Raw genomic sequence first — 19,380 nt, 5'->3', positions numbered from 1 at the left:
GCACCGCACCATATGTTGGCCACGAGGGCTGCACACGTGTGAAGCGCGTACTGCGCGTCGGGGCCGCATGCGTTAGGTGACCAATCTGGAGGCGATGTTCGATCATCACCTGATCTTCCGCACTTTGCTGTGACTTTCTGTGCCAATGGCACCAAAAGCGACTCTAGAAATTCATTCTGCTCCTGCTCTTCACATAGAAATTTGTATTTTTTTTATTCTGAAAATAGTTGCACAAAGAGAAAAAATGTCCTCTTGCAGCAGCTGGAAAAATTGACACACAAGAGTTATCTTTGACAATAATGGACTAAACCACTGAAATGTTTTTTTTTTTACAAAAAATAAATCTATACTTTTTTTCTTTTTTCTTTATTCATTTTTAGAGAGGAGAGAGAGACAGAGACAGAGAGAGACAGAGAGAGAGAAGGGGGGAGGAGCTGGAAGCATAAACTCCCATATGTGCTTTGACCAGGCAAGCCCAGGGTTTCGAACCGGCGACCTCAGCATTTCCAGGTCGACGCGTTATCTACTGTGCCACCACAGGTCAGGCTAAATCTATACTTTTAAAAAGCCTGTGGGACAGAAAATTTCCCAAAGACACAGAGCTGTATTGATGCGCTGGTTTTCTGGGATGAACTGTCTGAAGTCCAGGGAGTCCTGAGCTCTGTATTGATGGCTCCTGACGGCCCTTGGTCAGAGCCAACGGTGTGGGGCATCTCCTTGATAACAAGCCCCTAGCAAGGGCTGTGGCTTCTTGCTTCAGGGCAGAAACAGTGTCTTGTTGCATGGACTCTTAGAAATGTGGAAAGAGTGACTCAGCAGTTTTCTTTTCAGTGCTACTAAATTTTTTCACTTGACCCTTGTAATGGTGGGGCTCCTTTCCCCAAATTAATTTAGTTTTTGAGTGCGTTTAGTTTTTTTTTTTAAGCCCTTTGTTTCACCTCGTTGACAAGGGAGAGCTTTTAAAGTGCTACTGTTCCTGCCACGACTACCAGGTGGTCCCTCTACTCTGTGCAGCTCGTGTGTGTGTGTGCCGTGAAATATGCTGGGGTCAGGAAACCATTGAAATAGGCAAGGTGAGAGGTGAAGACTGTGGGAGGGAACTGGGGACCAACAGAGGGCCCCAGGGGTGCAGCCAGGCAGCAGATGTGGGACCTGCCCTCGCCATGTGGGAAGAGCACAATGCCCAAGAAGAGCCAGTAGCTGATTCACAGAAGTAGAGCTGGTCTTGATTCACAACAGGTTGTTTTTTGGGGGGGAGAGGAAAGGGGTGTTCTTGAGATATTGAGTTAGAATGATTGAAAGAACAGTGAGGCTGATGCTTAAAAAAAAATTTTTTTTAATGCTGTAATTGGAGCCCTGAACAACCAAACTGGGGGGTGAATTTCAGATGTGTTCTGTATTTGATTTGTGAATTAATATATTTTTCTATTGTTTCATTTCTTTCCCTAAGGAGTTTAGCTTTGAATTTTAAATAGAAACAAGACTGCAATCACACCTCATCTGGTGCCAACTTGCTTAGGACCACCCTTTCGCTTAATACCTGGATTAGGGATTGCTGTGATTTATAGTTCATGGTATGAAGTCATTTAAATACCTAACAGTACATTTGAAAGGAAAGGAATAGAAATTAAAGACTGAATCGTTTACCAAAATAAATAAATAAATAAATAAATAAATAAATAAATAAATAAATAAATAACAGATCAGATCGATTTATTATATTTCTGCAAGACTTGGAGATTTGCTGCTTTTTGCAAATCTGGCTTTGCTTCAGTTACCAATTAAGTGGGTTGAGCTATTATAAAAGGGCATATGAGTCAGGTTACAGTAGCATTCTTCTGGGAAATCTTTGCAGGAGCACTCATATGGGGTTATCTGCTTCGTACCTGCCTCCACATCAGTAGGCCTTTCTTATTTCCTTTCCCCTGTATTTCCAACTTCCATGACTTATGATATAGACAACAGAACAACTCTTCTCTACCCTCAATGCATTCTTGCATTTTTAATCTGGATCATGTTTTTGTCACAATTTATAAAACGTAGCTAATAAAAATGATTAATAAATGAGAACCTGCTTTACAAACTAGAAATTGTTACAGAAATATTAGTTATCATTACAGGGCTGATCAACTGTGTGGTTTCAGAACAATTATGTCCTGTATTAGGACTTCTAATTCCAAGTGTCCAAAAGACAATTGAAACTAGCTTTGGGATAAGGGTGGGGTGGGCTGGAGCATGGATTTTGGTGGAAGGGCTCTCGAGTGTCTTGGTTAAGAGGTGCAGCCAGACCCCAGGGACCACGGGCCCGGTGACTCAGAGCCTGTGAGGACCCAGCCTTGCCTTGGTTCCTCTTTGAGTGCCAGCTCTACACCCTCTGTAGTATTGTATCTTCCCAAAAGGTGGGAAGCAGGGCTGGCAGCAGCTGCCATAACTCGCATCCTGTGATATTCTTCCAGTTAGCGAATATTAGGGAATGACTCTGACTCATCTTTGATCAGAGATACACCCCTGAACCAACTGGCCGTCAAAAGCCACATTTCAGAGGTGATCCTGGGTCCTCGCCCTGTGTAGGGAGCTGTTCCAGAGACGAGAACAGCATTGTGAGCCAGATGCCCCATGCTGTCGACTAGAGTCGATGTCGCCAATCTTCCATTTCCTCAATTAGAAACGGCTCAGTGACCCCTACCTGGCTAGGCAGATGTAGTAATTAGAGATCATGCTGAACCTACTGCAGAGGCTCTGTGTAACGTCATTGTCATTATCACTTCTAGTTGGCTCTATCAAGTTTCTTCTAAGGATAGCTCTCGGTTCGGAAGCCAAGTAGAGGAACACCTTAACATTTCATTATTTTGCTTCTGAATTGATCATCACCTCTTACTTCTTAAACATAGATTTTTTTTTTCCTCTTGTAACTAACACTTAAAAATTAGCTAACATCTCTACTACAAAACCAAAAGAAGGAAGTCAGAGTTTTGATAATGTCTCTGGGGGTGTGTACCTCTTACTGATGCTCTTTACCTTCTGAAGGAAGCCAAGCTTTGGAGAGCAGAGATGGTGTATCCTTGGGGCTCTTAATATATAATATAGCCTCTTGCATACAGCAGAGACTCAATGTTCCTTGAATAAATTTTCTTTCATTTTTTTTTATTTCTACAACACTTCTTTTTGCAAAAATTTTAACTAGACTTTTTAGTTAAAATAGATTTAAAAATGTAGTGTTTAACTTCCATAGTATGGAATTAGAGGTACATACTTTTGAAATTAAAACTTGTTAGATGTGTGAATCATTAGACTAAAATTTTTCTTATGGTGGGGTGAATCCAAACAGTCCTACTTCTATCTTGCTATGTCTTTGACAGTGACACCAAAAAATATAATCTTTTTTCTAGGAGAGCATTTCCAAAAAGTGGGCTCTGCTTCCAATTCTAGCCTAGCATTTTGTAGCAAATCAGGGGGGAAAAAAACCTTTATAATAAACTTTATAATTATCACTTTTTAAATTTATTTATTTGCTTATTTATTTATTTTTTAAGTGAGAGGAGGGGAGATAGTGAGACAGACTCCCGCATGCACCCAGACCAGGATCTACCTGGCAACCCCTGTCTTGGGCCGATGCTCACAACTGAGCTATTTTTAACACCTGAGGTGGAGGCTCTATAGAGCCATCCTCAGTGCCCTGGGCCAACGTGCTCGAATCAATTGAGCCACTGCCTGTGGGAGGGGAAGAGAGAGAGAGAGAGAGAGAGAGAGAGAGAGAGAGAGAAGGAAGAGGGGGAGAGGAGGAGTAGCAGATGGTTGCTTCTCCTGTGTGCCCTGACCAGGGATTGAACCTGGGACTTCCACATGCTGGGTTGACACTCTACCACTGAGCCAGAACCCTATAATTGCTACTTTAAAATGGGAATTTGGACTGTCACAAAATTATTAATCAATGGAGAATATATTTCAAAAAGGTAATTATACCAAATTTAGCCATTTAAATATAATCTGTTATATAAAATATAGTTCCTCTTTCCTGTTCTCATCTGTAAGCAGTTAGGATAATTCAGGTAGCTGGAGTCTGAATTTGGAGTAGATTGGATGAATAGTTTTGGGCTTACTTTTGAGTACAGCTGACTTTCATCCTTTGCCTTCTTGGATAGGAGCGGCAGCCATGTTCACTTTAAAGCCCAGGAATGAATTATTAGTCTAGCTTTTAGCTCTTGTCACAGAGGCATGTTATGACTTTCCTACATTTCTGGACAGTTAGGCTGTAATCCTTGGTTATTTAAAAAGGTGTTTGAATGTATTTCATTAAGAGGCCTGAATAAATGGCTATTTTTTCCTACATTTTTGCTCGCCTTTTCAAGTGTTCAAATTGTTTCCAGGTCTGACAGTTAGCTTTACGCTGACTGGAGTACACTTTTTGGATAAGATGAAGTGTTGGGGATGATTTCCTTGACTGCATAAATGTAGCCAGAAAGTTATATGATTTGAAGAGAATTACTTAAGGGTAGAAAAGGAATGCTTAGCTACTAGAAAATAGCAGGTTATTATAGGTTGGTTTGAGGCTATTGTCATTTAGCTGATGGTCCTACAAAGCCGAGCTCTGGTGGGAGATTTAGTATCTACTAATAGTGATATTAACATTTAGTGAGTCCTTGCCCTGTACCAGACTCCATGTGACAGTTCAAGTACATCTATCTCACTTAACCCTCCTCAACATTCTAGGAACTCAGCACAATGATTACTCTCACACAGATGAAGAATCTGACGGCAAAACCAGTATGGAGCCCCACTGGTCAGACTACAGAGCCCATGTGTTCTGCTAGCCATTGTGTTCACGTGCCGTCCCATCCCCAAGGGCAGGGATGCTTCTAAAACAGGCACTGAAAGTAAGGGCTGCTACCTGACCATAGTGGCTCCTTGTCCCGCTAGGTTTACAGGCAAGAAAGGGGAGCCCAGAGTTGGCTGGCGTTGGTCCTGCTTGCTCAGGGGACACGGGGCTGTTCCCACACACTGGGAAGGACCCTGGCTCCCTCTGTGCCTCCTTTTACCCGACCAGGCGACAATAAAGGGTAACGACGACACCTTAGGGATAAAGGTTTGGGCCAGTGGGAGGGAGGCAAGGGGTGCCTGTGAGGAGGAGTGTCCCAGGCCCGCAGGATGGCTTCCGGATGGAGCAGGCGCAGACGGGAGCGTCTGCCTGCTGTCTGGTGTCTGCTGCTTGTCCTTTGCTGCAGTAAACACAGCCCACACTCAGCCTCTTCTCCATTCTTTATTGGAAAAGTGTCATTTTCTTTTGCTTAACAGGGTCCTGGTGGTTAAGTTTATTGCCTTGTCTGTGGATTTCAGACTAGAGAGAAATATCCACTGGATGGGATAATGGTAGCAGAACCAGAAAAGAAGTGAACATTGTGGGTGCTGAGCTGATGTTGGTTAGAAAGTTTTAAAATTGTCTTTTGATTATTCAAAAAATAAAAAATAAAGCTAATACACATGGTTAAATGTTAAACAGTACAAGATGGCACATGACAAAAAGTAAAGGGCTTTGTGTCCTGTGCCAAAATCCACACTGCTTTTCTCGAGAGATATGCACTGTTAATAATTTTTTCCAAAAATTACATATATACAGTTGTCCCTCACCATCTCGTGGTTCACTTTTTGTGGTCTCACTGTTACCACAGATTTTTAAATTGTATATATCTAATTTTATATCATGGATTTTTCGCTATATCGTGGGATTTTGTGGTATATAGGTATTTTTATATATTTATTATTTTAAATATTTTTGAGGGAAAATAAACAAATAAGTGTGGGAAAGTTTTATAAGAATGTGGGGAGGGTTTATAAAACCTTAAAATATATATAAATAATAAAATAAATATAAGGTCGCTACTTATGGATTTTCGCCAATTGCGGGGGTTTCTGGAACCTGACCCCTGCGACAGACGAGGGACCACTGCATATATGTGTAGACACACATACACATATGTGTATTTTGGTAACATAAGTGGCATTATACTCTATACATTATTCTGTGTCTAACTTTTCTCACTGAATACTATATAGTGGAGATTTTTTCATATCAGTACATAGAGGTCTCATTTTTGAAAAATGGTTGTATATTAATCCATAGTAACACCTTCTGTGGGCACAATATTTTGTGGTTGACAAAGTGTTTATATATATTGTCTCTCTGGGCCTCCTAGTAGCCACTGGGGAGATATCAAAAGACCCAGAGCAGTTGCCCGGTTCATCCAGGATCACATGGAGGCTGGGACTCAAACACAGGGCTCTGCTCCTGGCATGGTGGCATCCCCTCCATGTGCCCATATCCCTTCCATTTAGTGCAGGGCCCACAGTGCAGGCAAATGCTCTGCAAGCAGTAAAAAATGCCCATATGGCACCCCGAGAAGCCAGAGGAAGAGGAGATGTGGACCGCAGGAAAGTGAGCAAAGAGAATGATTGACGTTTGGAACTAGGATGGGTCCCAGTGATCAGCAGATCCGCCCCTTTCCTTTCACAGACGAGGACCTGGGGCCGGATATCAAACAGCCTGTTCAGGCCACACGGGTCATTTTCATTCTTGAAACTAGTTCTGGAGAGGGCAGGAAAAGGAGACTCCGGACTTTTCAGGCTCTCGCTCTCATCAGCTCGGCTGGGGTGTGTGTGGACAGGCATGCGGACTGGGAAGCAGACACGCCCTTGAGAAATGAGAGAACTCCTTCCGCGCACTGTGAAGTAGCCCATCTGGGGGAATTCTCCCTGCAGGGCAGAGTGACCACCTGGACTCATGCTGACTGCATGCCCAGGCAATGCAGATCTTAATGCTGCTCTGCCTCCCGCCCCTTCGCTTCCTGGGCATATAACACCCACAGAGCTCTTCTCCAGGCTGCCGGGCCACTACAGCGTGTGTCAAAGAAGCTGTTCCGATCGTGAGGACTGCACAATGCATGAGATTATCTATGCTACTCTGGCTTAAATTTACCGTGCAAGTAAGGCAAATAAATACAAAACAGGTCTCCTTATGCATGGATTTTATTTTCTCAAACAACCATACTTTCAAGGTCCATTGGCACTACAATGAATGAAACCAGCACCCGTTTACTTTTGCTTGTTAAGAGAAGTTGTTATTCAGTTGAGAAAATACACTGGTAGCTGTTTCTAAGTCAGACAGACTTTCTTTTCGTTTATTCACACACTTTTGAAGTGGGCTTTAACGTTTTTATTTTTAAAGGACGGTGACCGAACTCATGTTAAAGTGCACTAGAAGACCACTGAGTGAGATGCTCTTGCATCTTCTTTCATTAGTTTTTTTCAGGATGCCTGAGAGGAGCTTTGGCGAGGGAGTTCATCTTGGAGGGTTCCTGAAGATGATGAAACCCCTGATTGAGCAGTTAGATGGTCAGGAGTCATTCCGGTGTGGCAGTGTGAGGGGCATTCAAGTTCCACACCACACTTGGTGTCTTATTAGACGCGGTCCTTCCACTCTCCCCCACAGCACCACAGTGAGCTCACCGGGGAGCATGGGCAATGGACTTAGCCGGTCTGGGAATGCGGGGCAGGACGCACAGCTCTGCTCAGGGTCTCTGAGATACACCCTCTAGCTCGGATCGCCAGACCATTTCCTTCTTACTTGACTCTTCAGCTTCAGGCAAGGACAGTTTGCAGTTGTTCCTACTGCTGTTGGACACCAGTGTTTGGACTTTAACTGGGTCCAGGTAGGAAGAAAGCTTAGAGAGCCCTCTGTGAACAGAAGGACAGAGCGAAGGAGAAGCATCTCGAGGTGATGTGAATGCTGCTTGGCATGGGACTAACCACACCAGTTGTCATTCTGCTTTCCTTTGCTTGATACTTACCTATTTTCCCAGAAGGAACAATGTCAGAAAGTCCTTTCTTGGGCCATGGAACAGCACTTGCTATTTGCTGAGCCCTGAGAGACATTCTTGAAAGCGGTTCATTGTCTCAGGTAGTGCTGTGAAATGGGGGTCACTGACTGCATTATGTTGTTTTTTATTGCAGCTGTTGGTTTGACCCTGTGCCAAGTGCTTCAAACAGTTGTGATTTTGCAGCTGGTAAGCAAGGCTGCATGAGGAAAAGGATCATGTCATTGCCCTGGCCAAGATTTTTAGCAGACTGGGGTCTGATGAGGGCAAATGGATAAAGGCTTCCTTTTTTTTTACTTCATCTTCATTTAGAAAAAGAAACTTTCCAGGACAATTATCCTTCCTAGAATTCTTTAAAATGGGTTTCCTTTAAAAACATACTTCTATGCAAGTAATGTTTTTGTCTCATTTATAACTAAAGGTACAATGCCAATTAAAGGAGGTATTGCCACTGGTAAGATACATGAGAACTGCCTCGCTGTGAAGGCGTTGACTTAGGGTGCACGATTGTTGTGCCGTTTTTATTGGTGTGCAGTGACGACAGATGTGGTTGTGAAATACTTCTAACCGTGACACACTAAATGTCCTCACTGGATTTTTAGGAATGTGTTCAGTAAGACAGCCAAATTCTGTTTTATTTTGTTTGGCTCATTCCGTTGGCTGTAAGGCAGAATATTCACTTTAATATCTGAGTCACAATGTATTTCCAAACATTATACCATAATTGCTGTTTCGAGAATGTAAATTTCTTATTTATGTCATCAGTCCCTTGCTTTCCCCTCTCTCCTTCTCTATTTTATACTGGAATGTGCTCAGTGGCTTTCCAGGAAGGCTTTGATAATGTTGCATCATAATCCACTGGTGAATATATTTCATGTGGTGCATTTCTCATCTTAAACATGGGAGTGTTAGCTTCTGCAGATAATTCTATTGCTGCTGGGGAAATGCCCTCCCAGTGATATGATATAGTAATTACCTCAAGGCATTACATTTTTATTACAGTTTCAAGTATAACAATATTTAAGCATTCTGGTTCAGTGGTTGTGGAAGGCTTTCCAGTTCACCAGCCCTTCCGTGGTGTTCCTGGAGGAGCCAGGACCCGAGAAGGAGACAGACCCAAATTGAAGCATGACTCTGCCTTCTCCAGCCTTGAGCAAGTTAATCAATCACTTGAGGGCTCACTTTCTGCTTTTGTAATGTGGGAATTATAGTAACCTAACTTGTCAGTTATGATGCTGAGATCAGGTGAGGGGCTAAGGTAATCTAGCGGGATCCTGGTCCATGGAGATACCTGGGCGAGGCTCCAAGGCTCCCAGCTTCCTTGGGGTGCAGTCACACAGCAGATAATCTATCTGCACAGGCCAATTGTGGGTGCACAACGTGGATGGATTCCTTTTCCTGCCCTGCTTCATGTAGATGCTTCCTATACCCATCACTCACAGCAAGAATGGATACCCATCTAAAAAAATGGTGGTAAAACAGTCATAAAATTTATCATTTCAATAACTTTTAAGTTTCCAGTTCAATGGCATTAAGTGCATTCACATTGTTAGGTAACCATTACCATTGCCCATTTCCAGAGCTTTTTTCTTATCATTTTAAGCAGAATCTGCACTCATTGAACAGGAAGTTTCCCAGTTCCCCACAACACTTGCTACTCTACTTTCTGTCTCTGTGAATTTGACTACTCTAGGTATTTCATATAAGTGGAATCATGCAGTGTGTGTCCCTTTGTGTCCGGCTTATTTTACTTAGGATAGATAATATCTTCAAGGTTCATCCATGTTTTAGCATGTGTCAGAATTTTATTTCTTTTTAAAGCTGAATAAAATTCCATTCGCTGTATGTACCACATGTTATCATCTATCTGTCAATGAACACTTGGGTTATTGGCACTTGTTGACTACAGTGAATGGTGCTGTTACAAACATGGGTATCCAAATACCTGTTGGAGTCTCTGCTTTTAATTTTTTGGGGCATATACCCAGAAATGGAATTTCTGGATCATATGAGTTCTAGCTACATCATGACATGACACTCAAGCTTCAGAATAGCTTGTTGGGTACTTATTTGTTGGTGTGCAAATGAAATCACAAATTCATCATGCTTAAAATTGTTTCACACCTCTTCTTCTTGTCCACTCCCAGATCAGATCCTCTTTCTGATTAAGAACAATTTTTAAGACACCCTGGCACAAACCACTACCATCTTTGACTTCCTCTGTCTACTCTAGCACTAAGAACTAGGCAAAACTATTTCTAGCTTCTTCACATCTTCCCTCTGTCTTACCTACTTTACTACTCGGAGATTATTAGTACATATTTTGGTGTGACTTTTTTTTCTTGATTTAAACTTTTTTTTTTTTTTTCATTTTTCTGAAGCTGGAAACAGGGAGAGACAGTCAGACAGACTCCCGCATGCGCCCGACCGGAATCCACCCGGCACGCCCACCATGGGGCGACGCTCTGCCCACCAGGGGGCGATGCTCTGCCCATCCTGGGTGTCGCCATGTTGCGACCAGAGCCACTCTAACACCTGAGGCAGAGGCCACAGAGCCATCCCCAGCGCCCGGGCCATCTTTGCTCCAATGGAGCCTCGGCTGCGGGAGGGGAAGAGAGAGACAGAGAGGAAGGTGCAGCGGAGGGGTGGAGAAGCAAATGGGCGCTTCTCCTGTGTGCCCTGGCCGGGAATCGAACCCGGGTCCTCCGCACGCTAGGCTGACGCTCTACCGCTGAGCCAACCGGCCAGGGCTCTTGATTTAACTTTGACAACTTTTAATGCTTCATTTTAGATGAAAATCATACACTCCCATTTTCATTAAAAGATCTTTTGAACTCTCATCTCTACAACAAATACCCTATCAGTCTTTGTTTTCTTTTTGCTAGTGGGCCCCCCAACAGCATTACTGTTGGGACCAGTTCTTTAGATTTACCAGACAACTCCCATAACACTCTTCCTTTTGGTTGCAGGAAATGAATGTGTGCAGCCTGACCAAGATAAAGCATCATTCATAAACCAAGGGTTGGAGTAGATGGAGATTATGCAGGGAGCCAACATTTTTCTCAGTGTGCAAGGGAGCGCAGAACTTCTGTCTCTCTGTACAAGTGTGTCCAGGAGATGTGGACCTTTCATTTTATTCATGTGAGCTAAATCAAATTTTATTGCCCTCCAAAATTAAATATGGTTTGGCCTTACACAGGAAGATACAGTTCTTGAGTGAAGAAGATCTTGCCCTTTGGGCAAGTTGGGCCTTCCATGTATGAAAGTTGTTAGAATACATGAAAGTTTGATCTCGGGAATGAGGAAGACCTTGCTTCAAAACCCATCTCTGCCACTTGCTTCCTGTGTGGCTTTGAATAGGCTTTATAAACTTCACCAACAGTTCTGCATCTGTAAAACGGAAGTTAATATAATTTCTTCATCATAAAGTTGTTGGATTAAATGAAATAATCCACATATAGCAGAATACTGGCACACCACTTCACTACCCAATAGGATCAATTTTTTTTAGTAGAGACAACATTGGGCAGACTTTTGCATGCCATTGCCTTCCAGACAAAAATTGAGCATTAAGTGTGAAATAAACAAGTTGAGAAGAAATATCTTCTGGCAGCTCCCTCTCAGGTCCAGGCAGTCACTAGTTTATAGACCAGTGCTTTGAAAATTCATGAGCCGATCCTTATTATCTTCTCACTGCTTAGGCTCAAAACTATGTTTTGACATGTATTCTGTACCTTAACACCTAAGTAAAAAAATATAACCATTTCTTAATAAAACTAAAAAACCACAGATTTTTTTTTTACTAAATATGTGTAGGGTCCTGTGATTTCATATTAAATTTAAGCTGTATTTCACCTTCTCTGCATACATATTGATACTTAGAAGTAGAAAGAAATACAGATTTTGACATCTTGTTTGTCCCTTTTCTTATGTACAGCTCCAGGATACTTTGAATCCTAACAAACACTAATTTATGTAAATATTCAATGAGAAACTTTAATAAGAGACTACAAGTAGCCAAGCAGGTATAAAAAGAATGGGACTTTGAAAATAAAATATTATTTTGTTGGAAATCTCCAATGAGGCTTTTAGATAGATTAGCTAAAATTGGCTTTTAGTTGGTCTTTGGGTGCTTACACATTGGAGAGTTAATTTATCTTTAATTGGAGAATCCATTTTCATTTCCATGGCTAAAGAGTCTGGACAGTTAGCTAAATGTGCATCTATGTAATAAGAAATGACAAGTGTTTCTTCCTTAATAGCGCAAAGCCTTTTACTAGTTTCATACTTGGCTTTTGGTCTAACCTCATGAAAGTCTCCTTGATTTTAATGCATTTCCCCCCAGAGTACTGTGTCTGCCTTTATTGAGCTCATTCATAAGAATATCACAGAACAAGAGTTGCTGTCATCTTCATTTTTGGGGGGAGGGAGAGGGAGTCATGAAGTAAACCTGTATGTGCTTCCTTCTGTGTGTTGCAAGCTGGTAGAGCATGTTAAAAAGCATCAGAGATAGAAATAGTTGGCAAGCACAGTTCAAGTACAATTTCTGATTCCATAGTTTAAAAAGTAGTAAAAAACAAATAATGTCACGATGCACATATCACAGAACTGCATTATTGAGGTAAATTGATGTTCAGATTTATCTGGTAGGGTTGAATCAGATATTTTGAATATCCTATCTTCAACCATGACACCACAGGTGGCGTACAACATACTGTATCATCGGTCACCGAGCAGTCCATAGAGTCTGTTGTGCAGGAAACCCTTCAGTAAAGACGTGCCTCCTCCCCTATTAAGCCTTTAATGTTGTTAATAATATATTTGTGAGAATTTTAATTTTCTATGGAAAATAATAAAATAGACCCTTATATTCTTAGCTAAATCTGTTCTTTGGTGGTTGAGCAAGGGGATGGATCAAGGAAGTTATTAGTCACCTTGTGGGGTTGAACTTCAGAAAAGTCAAAGTAGAAGTTCAAAAAAGTTAAAATACTATGAAAGTAAATCATAGTTAGTGAAATGAGCTACATCAAAGTACACACAGAATATTAGAGAAAAATATAACGTAATTCAGGTAAACAACTCTATAAAGAACAAGATTTAAAATAATTTAGAGTACATGGATTTTTATTTAGGGGCAATCATAAAATACGCTCATATTAGAAGACCAGCAAGACATCAAAATAGAAACAGTGGTGGAGATAATTCATGGGTAATGCAAGATCTTATTTCTTACTCCTGTCTCCTTGCATCTGTGAAGAGCTGCTCCTTTATGCTAATGTCTAGCTCCACCCAGTGTTGAAGAGCATAGTCATCTCTCTCTCTGCTGGTTTCATGGTCCTCATACCACCCTTAGGACCAACTCTTGCTCTTGGGGCCTTGAGTTTTGGGGTCCTGCGGTGTAGTGGCCATGGCTTTGTTCAAGGTAATCATCTTCTCAGTCATTACTTCCTTTATAGAACTCCAGTCTGCCCCTCAAGAGGTTTGTGTTCCACAGCTGAGGTTGTGGGGAGGAGGGGGTGAGAGGTAGTCGAAAGCTTCAGCAACTCCATTTTATTCAGATAACAAGTACTTGTTGAGCTTTACTATGTGCTTGAGAATGTACGGGGCACAGGATAAATGGTAATAAATCAGAGTGATATAGTCCTTCCTTTGTCAAGCCTAAAGTGACCTGGGGTTGAGACAAGCACTTAAAGTCTGTTGTAGTAAGCACTGTAACAGGACAAATGCTACCTGTTGTTGGAGGGACAAAAAAGATTTCCTTCAGAAGAGGAGTATCAGGACTGACATATCTGAAGGTTGAATAGGAGTCATTTGGACCAAGAGTAAGAAAGTTGTGTTCCCACAAGAAAGGGCATGTGCAAAGTTCGAGAGCTCAGGAGGAGCATGGTGTGTTTGGACAGAAGGACATGGCTAGAACTTGGCTGGAATTTAAAGTGGTGACTCATAAGGCCAGAGAAAGAACTCCTCTAGAACAGCTGTGTAAGCTGTCTTAAGGCATTTAGATTTTATTCTTAGAACTTTGAGGACCATCAGAATATTAAAGCAAGATTAGAGGCATAATGGTGTTGATTTTAGAAAAGTCACTGGCAACATGGTGGGAATGATTGGCAAGAGAAGCCTGGAGGCAGGGCGGGGCTTATTGGACTGTTGCAATAGTCTGGGTAGAAGATGGTATAGGCTAGGGTAGTGATGATGGACCCAGTGCAAACTTGATTTTGCCTTGGAAAAGAATTTTAAAATAATTGATGTGATTAGTGTGTGTATGTATCTATGGGGTTTGATGAGGGAAAGGGTAGAGTCTAGACTTTAGGCTTTGAGGTGGAGTAGTAAATAGGAACAGACTGATGAGGGAAGAAGATGACCAGTTATGTTTCAGACACATCTATCTTTGAAGAGTCTGAGACAGTGAAGTCTAAGTGGACCGGGCAAGTGGGTCTACGGGTTTGAAGTTCAGTAAAGAGAATTGGTTTGAGGTGGCTTCCAGAATGCACCGAGGGGAAAATGTGACAAAAAGAGTATTAAATTACCCTTAGCTATTGCTTGTTTTATTTTATTTTATATTTTTCAGCTTTATTGAGGTATAACTGACAAATAAAATTGTAAAATATTTAAAGTGTCAGTGGATGATTTGATATACATTCACATCATGAAAGGATCCCCACTGAGTGAAAGGATCCATCTAACTAACACATCCATAACCTCTAAATTTACCCTTGTTTTGTGAGAACATTTAAGTTCTAGTATTTGCAAATTTCAATGACACAATAGTCTTATCAGCTACTACAGTCACCATGTTATATATTAGATTCTGAGACTTAACTCATCTTATAACTGAAAGTTTGTACCCTTTTACCAACTGCTCCCCTTTTCCTCATTGTTCTCCCTCCCACCCCCAACCTCAAGCTCCTTTAGCCACTTTTCTTCTGTTTCCATGAGTTCTACTTTTTTTTTTTTTTTTTTTTTTTAGATTCCACATGTAAGTGATACCATGCAGTATTTTTCTCTGTCTGACTTATTTCACTTAACATAATACCCTCCAGGTCCACCCATGTTGTATATGACAGGATTTCTCTCTCTTCTTTTAAAGCTGAATAATAATCCATCTTCTTTATCCATTCATCTACTGACGAATCCTTAGGTTGTTTTCATACCTTGGCTATTGTAAATAATGCTGCAATGAACATGGAGGTGCATCTATCTCTTCAATATCCTGATTTCATTTCCTTTGGGTAAATACCTAGCAGTGGAATCGCTGAGTCATAAGGTAGTTCTATTTTTAGTCTCCTGAGGACCCTGCACACCGTTTTCCCTAGTGGCGGCATCAGTCAGCATCCTCTCCAGCAAGGCACAAGGGTTCCCTTTTCTCCCTACTTCTACTTGCTTGTTCTAATTTGTTGTTTTCACATTTCTTTTGAATTTCTGAATATGGTTCATTGCTTATTTTTGCCACTAACAAAGATAGACTTTCTCTGGGATGATAATAATGCAAAGGTGGTTGCTCTTGAAAGAAGAAAAATGGGAAGAAAAGGAGAACAAAAAGTTAGGAGAAAGGATCCTAGAGAAGCTTGGAGAAAAGCTGTTGCCCCAGAAGCTGGGTTAGCCTGCTAATTCCTGCTCCCGGACTCTGCTGTCCCCACTCTCCAAGTTTACTGTGTTTGTTTCACTCGCTTTCTTAATGTCCACTTCCTATTATTCAAACTCTACATTGGCCCAAAGCCTTTCGATATTTATTTTTGGTGAATAAAGAAATAGTGATTATTTCTCCAACGTTTCACCTGAACGTCATGTCTTGGCTTTCACCTTCTATCCTTCATCCAGTCTGGGCAGAAGGAACTTTTGGGACAATCTGGTTAAAGGCACCCAGAGAGAGTTCTTCAGTCTCTTCAGTGAAAACACTATTATGTTTCACTTACACCATTACTTGTGAGGTTTTTTTTTTCCCCACAACAATTTTATTTTTATTTGTTTATTTGTAATTTTTATTAATTTTAATTTATTGTGTTAACATGGATTCGAGTGTTGTGAGTTGTTTTTTAAAAGATTAACTCCACTTCAATGGAAGGATTTTCTCATTCATTGCTTTTACAAGACCAAATAATAAAATAAAAAAAGAAGTATTTTCTTGAAGATACTTGAATCAGTTGCATTAATAACATACCTATATCAAGTTATACTCATTAGGAAACAAAGATGTTTGTTATTTTCCTTCTTCTGATATAAGTTGAAAGCTTTCAAAGCGTTGTTTATGGTGTTTGGTTAAGAAGAGTTTGTTTTAATTGTATATGTCAAATATTAATGTACCTATTCATTTTTCTTGTTCCAGTTTAAAAATTCTGAATTGTAATGTGGTTTGGGCAGGAGAAAACTTAGCTAGGTCACAAAGGTTTGTGTTAGAGCAGGGTTCTGTTGTTCATCTATTTTCATTCTTGTTAATGGATGACTTCAGTTACACAAAGCCAGAGAATTTTATGTGTTAAACATGTTAGTTCAGGAATTTCATGTGGTTCTGTAAAGATACACACCTAAGAGGGATGGCCAATCCAAACAACAGTTAGCCAGCTGGCCTCTGACCAGCTCAGTTCTCGCATTTTCTGGCTTGCAAAACAACTGGATTTTGGGAGAGAAAGTGAATCAAAATAATTTTTGGTTCAAATGATTATTGACTATTTTCTTCTGAAGCTTAAGATAAATTCATTTTTTTAGAGTTAAAATAAATCAACATGTACTTCATACAACACTTTAAGAGACCAAACACTAAAGTTTCTTTGAGGTGTCAGAACACACTTTCTGCTTAGAGTTGACATCTGCCCAGGTAAAATTGTTTCTGATTCTGTTTTGTCCCTATTAATAATGATAATCTTAAAGATAACCACTATGGCTGAGTATTTGAATCAGTGTGTGGTCTCTTACTAAAGTTACAAGTTTATAATCCTGTTGACGAGTTGGCTGGTTCCTGTTATGCAGTTGAAGAATGTTAATGTTAATTTGCTCTGACACCTGTTTATACAGTGGCTTTTATCATGTACGTCTAAAGGTGGAGAACCAAGTTTTATGAGAGCAATATTTCTTGTCAAGTCCCCACTCCACTCTAGTCTAATTGGGACGGACCCTTATGTTGAATACAGGACAAAGAGTTCTGCAGTTAAAACATTTCATTACGTGTTGCATCTTGCCTTTTCGTAAACGGGAAAATGGAGACATAAGGAGAGACTCTGAATTAGAGGATAGAGTATGTACTTTTTTTTCTTTTTTGCAAATGGAAAACACATTTAAAAATATTACATACCATTTACTTAGTCTCCTTAGTCTAAATTCAGGACATTTGCCCAAGGGGTGTAAGAATTTAAACTTATATAAATGGACTTTGTAAAAATATGTCAGTGCTTATTCATTTGTGATGTTTGATATTCTGCATGCTATACACAAGACTTTTGTTGATGGATAAAGAAATGGAGGTGACTTCCAAATCTTAGAGAAAAGACTACACATAGGCAATTGATATATGCACCTGATGCTCAGAGAAGAGGGTTGGACTAGAAGCATCCCAGTGAGTCATCTGCATTTAGTGAGAGTGGGAACCTTAGGGGTGGAATAGATTCTTTCGTGGGAGAATATGGAATAGCAAAGAGAGAGGAGGGCCTGACATTGAGCCTTGGTCAGCTATGGCTTAATGATGTTGGGTGGTGAAACATGCAGACAACACGGTGAAGCCACAGACAGAGAGGTAGAGGGACTCCAGGAGAGTTATATATAATGGAAGCCAAAGGAAAAGAGAAAAGCGTGATTCAGGAGGAAGGGAGGAATCTTTTGATGCTTCTGAGAGATCCAGTATAAGGTGGACGAGAATATCTGTTGGGTTAAACAAAAAGAATAATTGGTGATATCAGAGAAGCTGCTTTTGCAGGGCAACAAAGGCAAAGAACAGATTGGTATGGGTTGAGCTGTGCAGGAGAGTCAAGGATACAGGATTCCTTGAGTGTAGACATCTCTGAGGATTTGAGTTGCCAAAGAGGGGCAGGAGATGCAACGGAAGTTTGAGAGCAATATGAAGTCAGGGATGACCTTTTTTTGTGGGACTGACTTGCATGTGATAAAAGCCAATGAGAAGGAAGTATTTGAACAAGAGAGATTCAAAAAACAAGAGAGAAGAGAAAGAGGATTAATAATAAAATTCTAGAAGGAACAATAATTAGTATTTATTGTTTGCTCACCACATCCGGGTCACAGGTATTCTGACATTTAACTCTTTGAATAATGTTGTATAGTGGATACCATTATTTTCTCCAGGTGAAAGAGGGGGAAAGTGAGACCTGGAGATGCCTACTGACTGCTCAGTGTCCTCTAACTAGAAAGTGATGGTCTAACTTACTAACCTAAGGACTGACCTCTGCCCACGCCCAACCAACCACCTCGGCCTGAATTGGTGTCCAAGCTGCATTTAAACACCTACTTAAAGGTTCTTTAAATTGTGCTTAAGAAGGCCACTTTGAAACTCTCTGAAAGTTCTTAGTTTTATTTTGATAATGATTTTAGCTAATGGACTGGTAAAAAAACAAACAAACGAAAACGGGCTTTCCCTGCTGAAAGAACCGAACCTTGTGTGACAAGGCTTGTGAGCATATAGAAAACATCGTGCCCCCAAACAGAAGCTGTGAACTGAAGGCAATTTGGCCACAAAACTCCCAGAGCACTTGGCTCAGGCAGAAATGAAGTCTAGCAGAGAGTTTTTGTTGTTGTTGTTGTTTTCCTTCACTTAAAAAGGACAGAAAATAGTTGGCGGGCGGAAGTACCAACACAGTAAGGTCAAGTGAGTGATATGAAAACATCCTCCAGACAGCTTCACTCTAGATTCTGACTGGCTCTGTTTCCTGAAAAAATATTAATTCTGTCCTCTTGCTTTTAATAGGACATAATGACTACATGTGTCCGGCTACCAACCAGTGCACGATTGATAAAAACAGGAGGAAGAGCTGCCAGGCCTGCCGGCTACGGAAGTGTTATGAAGTGGGCATGATGAAAGGCGGTAGGTCCCTTCTGCACAGGGCTCCGCCCCCTGCATAGGGCTCCACCCCCTGCACAGGGCTCCTCCCCTACACAGGGCACCATCACTAGTGGGCATTGGTGTCTGCCTCCCAGGGCCTCCTCTTCCTATTCCAGTACCACCGGGAGTCTAGTGTTTTCTCTTCTAATTAGTTTTTCTTTGCTATTTTTTGTTTTTCTTTGCAACACGGGTATTTTTATAATACATTTTATTTAAAGAAAACATAGGAAGAGGTTGGAACTGGGAATTCTAACATGCCATTTTGTGTTTTATAGTTTAAATAAGTAGTGAATAATTATATTTTCAACTGAAGGTGCGTGGGAGGTGGTGGTGGATGGAAAGAAAGACTGCTCAGTGAGTTATTCTAGAAATAGTCTTCAGTTACTGTTTATATAGCGAATGCTAGAAAACGGTATTGAAGAATAAACCTGCCCTACATTGGGACTTGTAAATGGGAAAGCTGAATAGCTA

The 19,380-nt window shown here is 40.9% G+C and overlaps 1 protein-coding gene across 4 annotated transcripts in view; it reads left to right on the top strand.

The window, feature by feature from the left end:
• The window catches only part of ESR1 (estrogen receptor 1), a 343,642-nt gene that overhangs the window by 147,945 nt on the left and 176,317 nt on the right, over positions 1-19,380 (top strand). For all 4 annotated transcript variants that reach the window (XM_066372976.1, XM_066372975.1, XM_066372977.1 and 1 more), the window contains one exon: positions 18,775-18,891. In XM_066372976.1, the coding sequence (XP_066229073.1) occupies positions 18,775-18,891 (117 nt within the window). The remainder of the gene's footprint in view (positions 1-18,774; positions 18,892-19,380) is intronic.

Source organism: Saccopteryx leptura, chromosome 3 (assembly GCF_036850995.1).
Source record: "Saccopteryx leptura isolate mSacLep1 chromosome 3, mSacLep1_pri_phased_curated, whole genome shotgun sequence".
NCBI lineage: Eukaryota > Metazoa > Chordata > Mammalia > Chiroptera > Emballonuridae > Saccopteryx > Saccopteryx leptura.
This window is presented reverse-complemented; position numbering and strand designations above follow the sequence as displayed.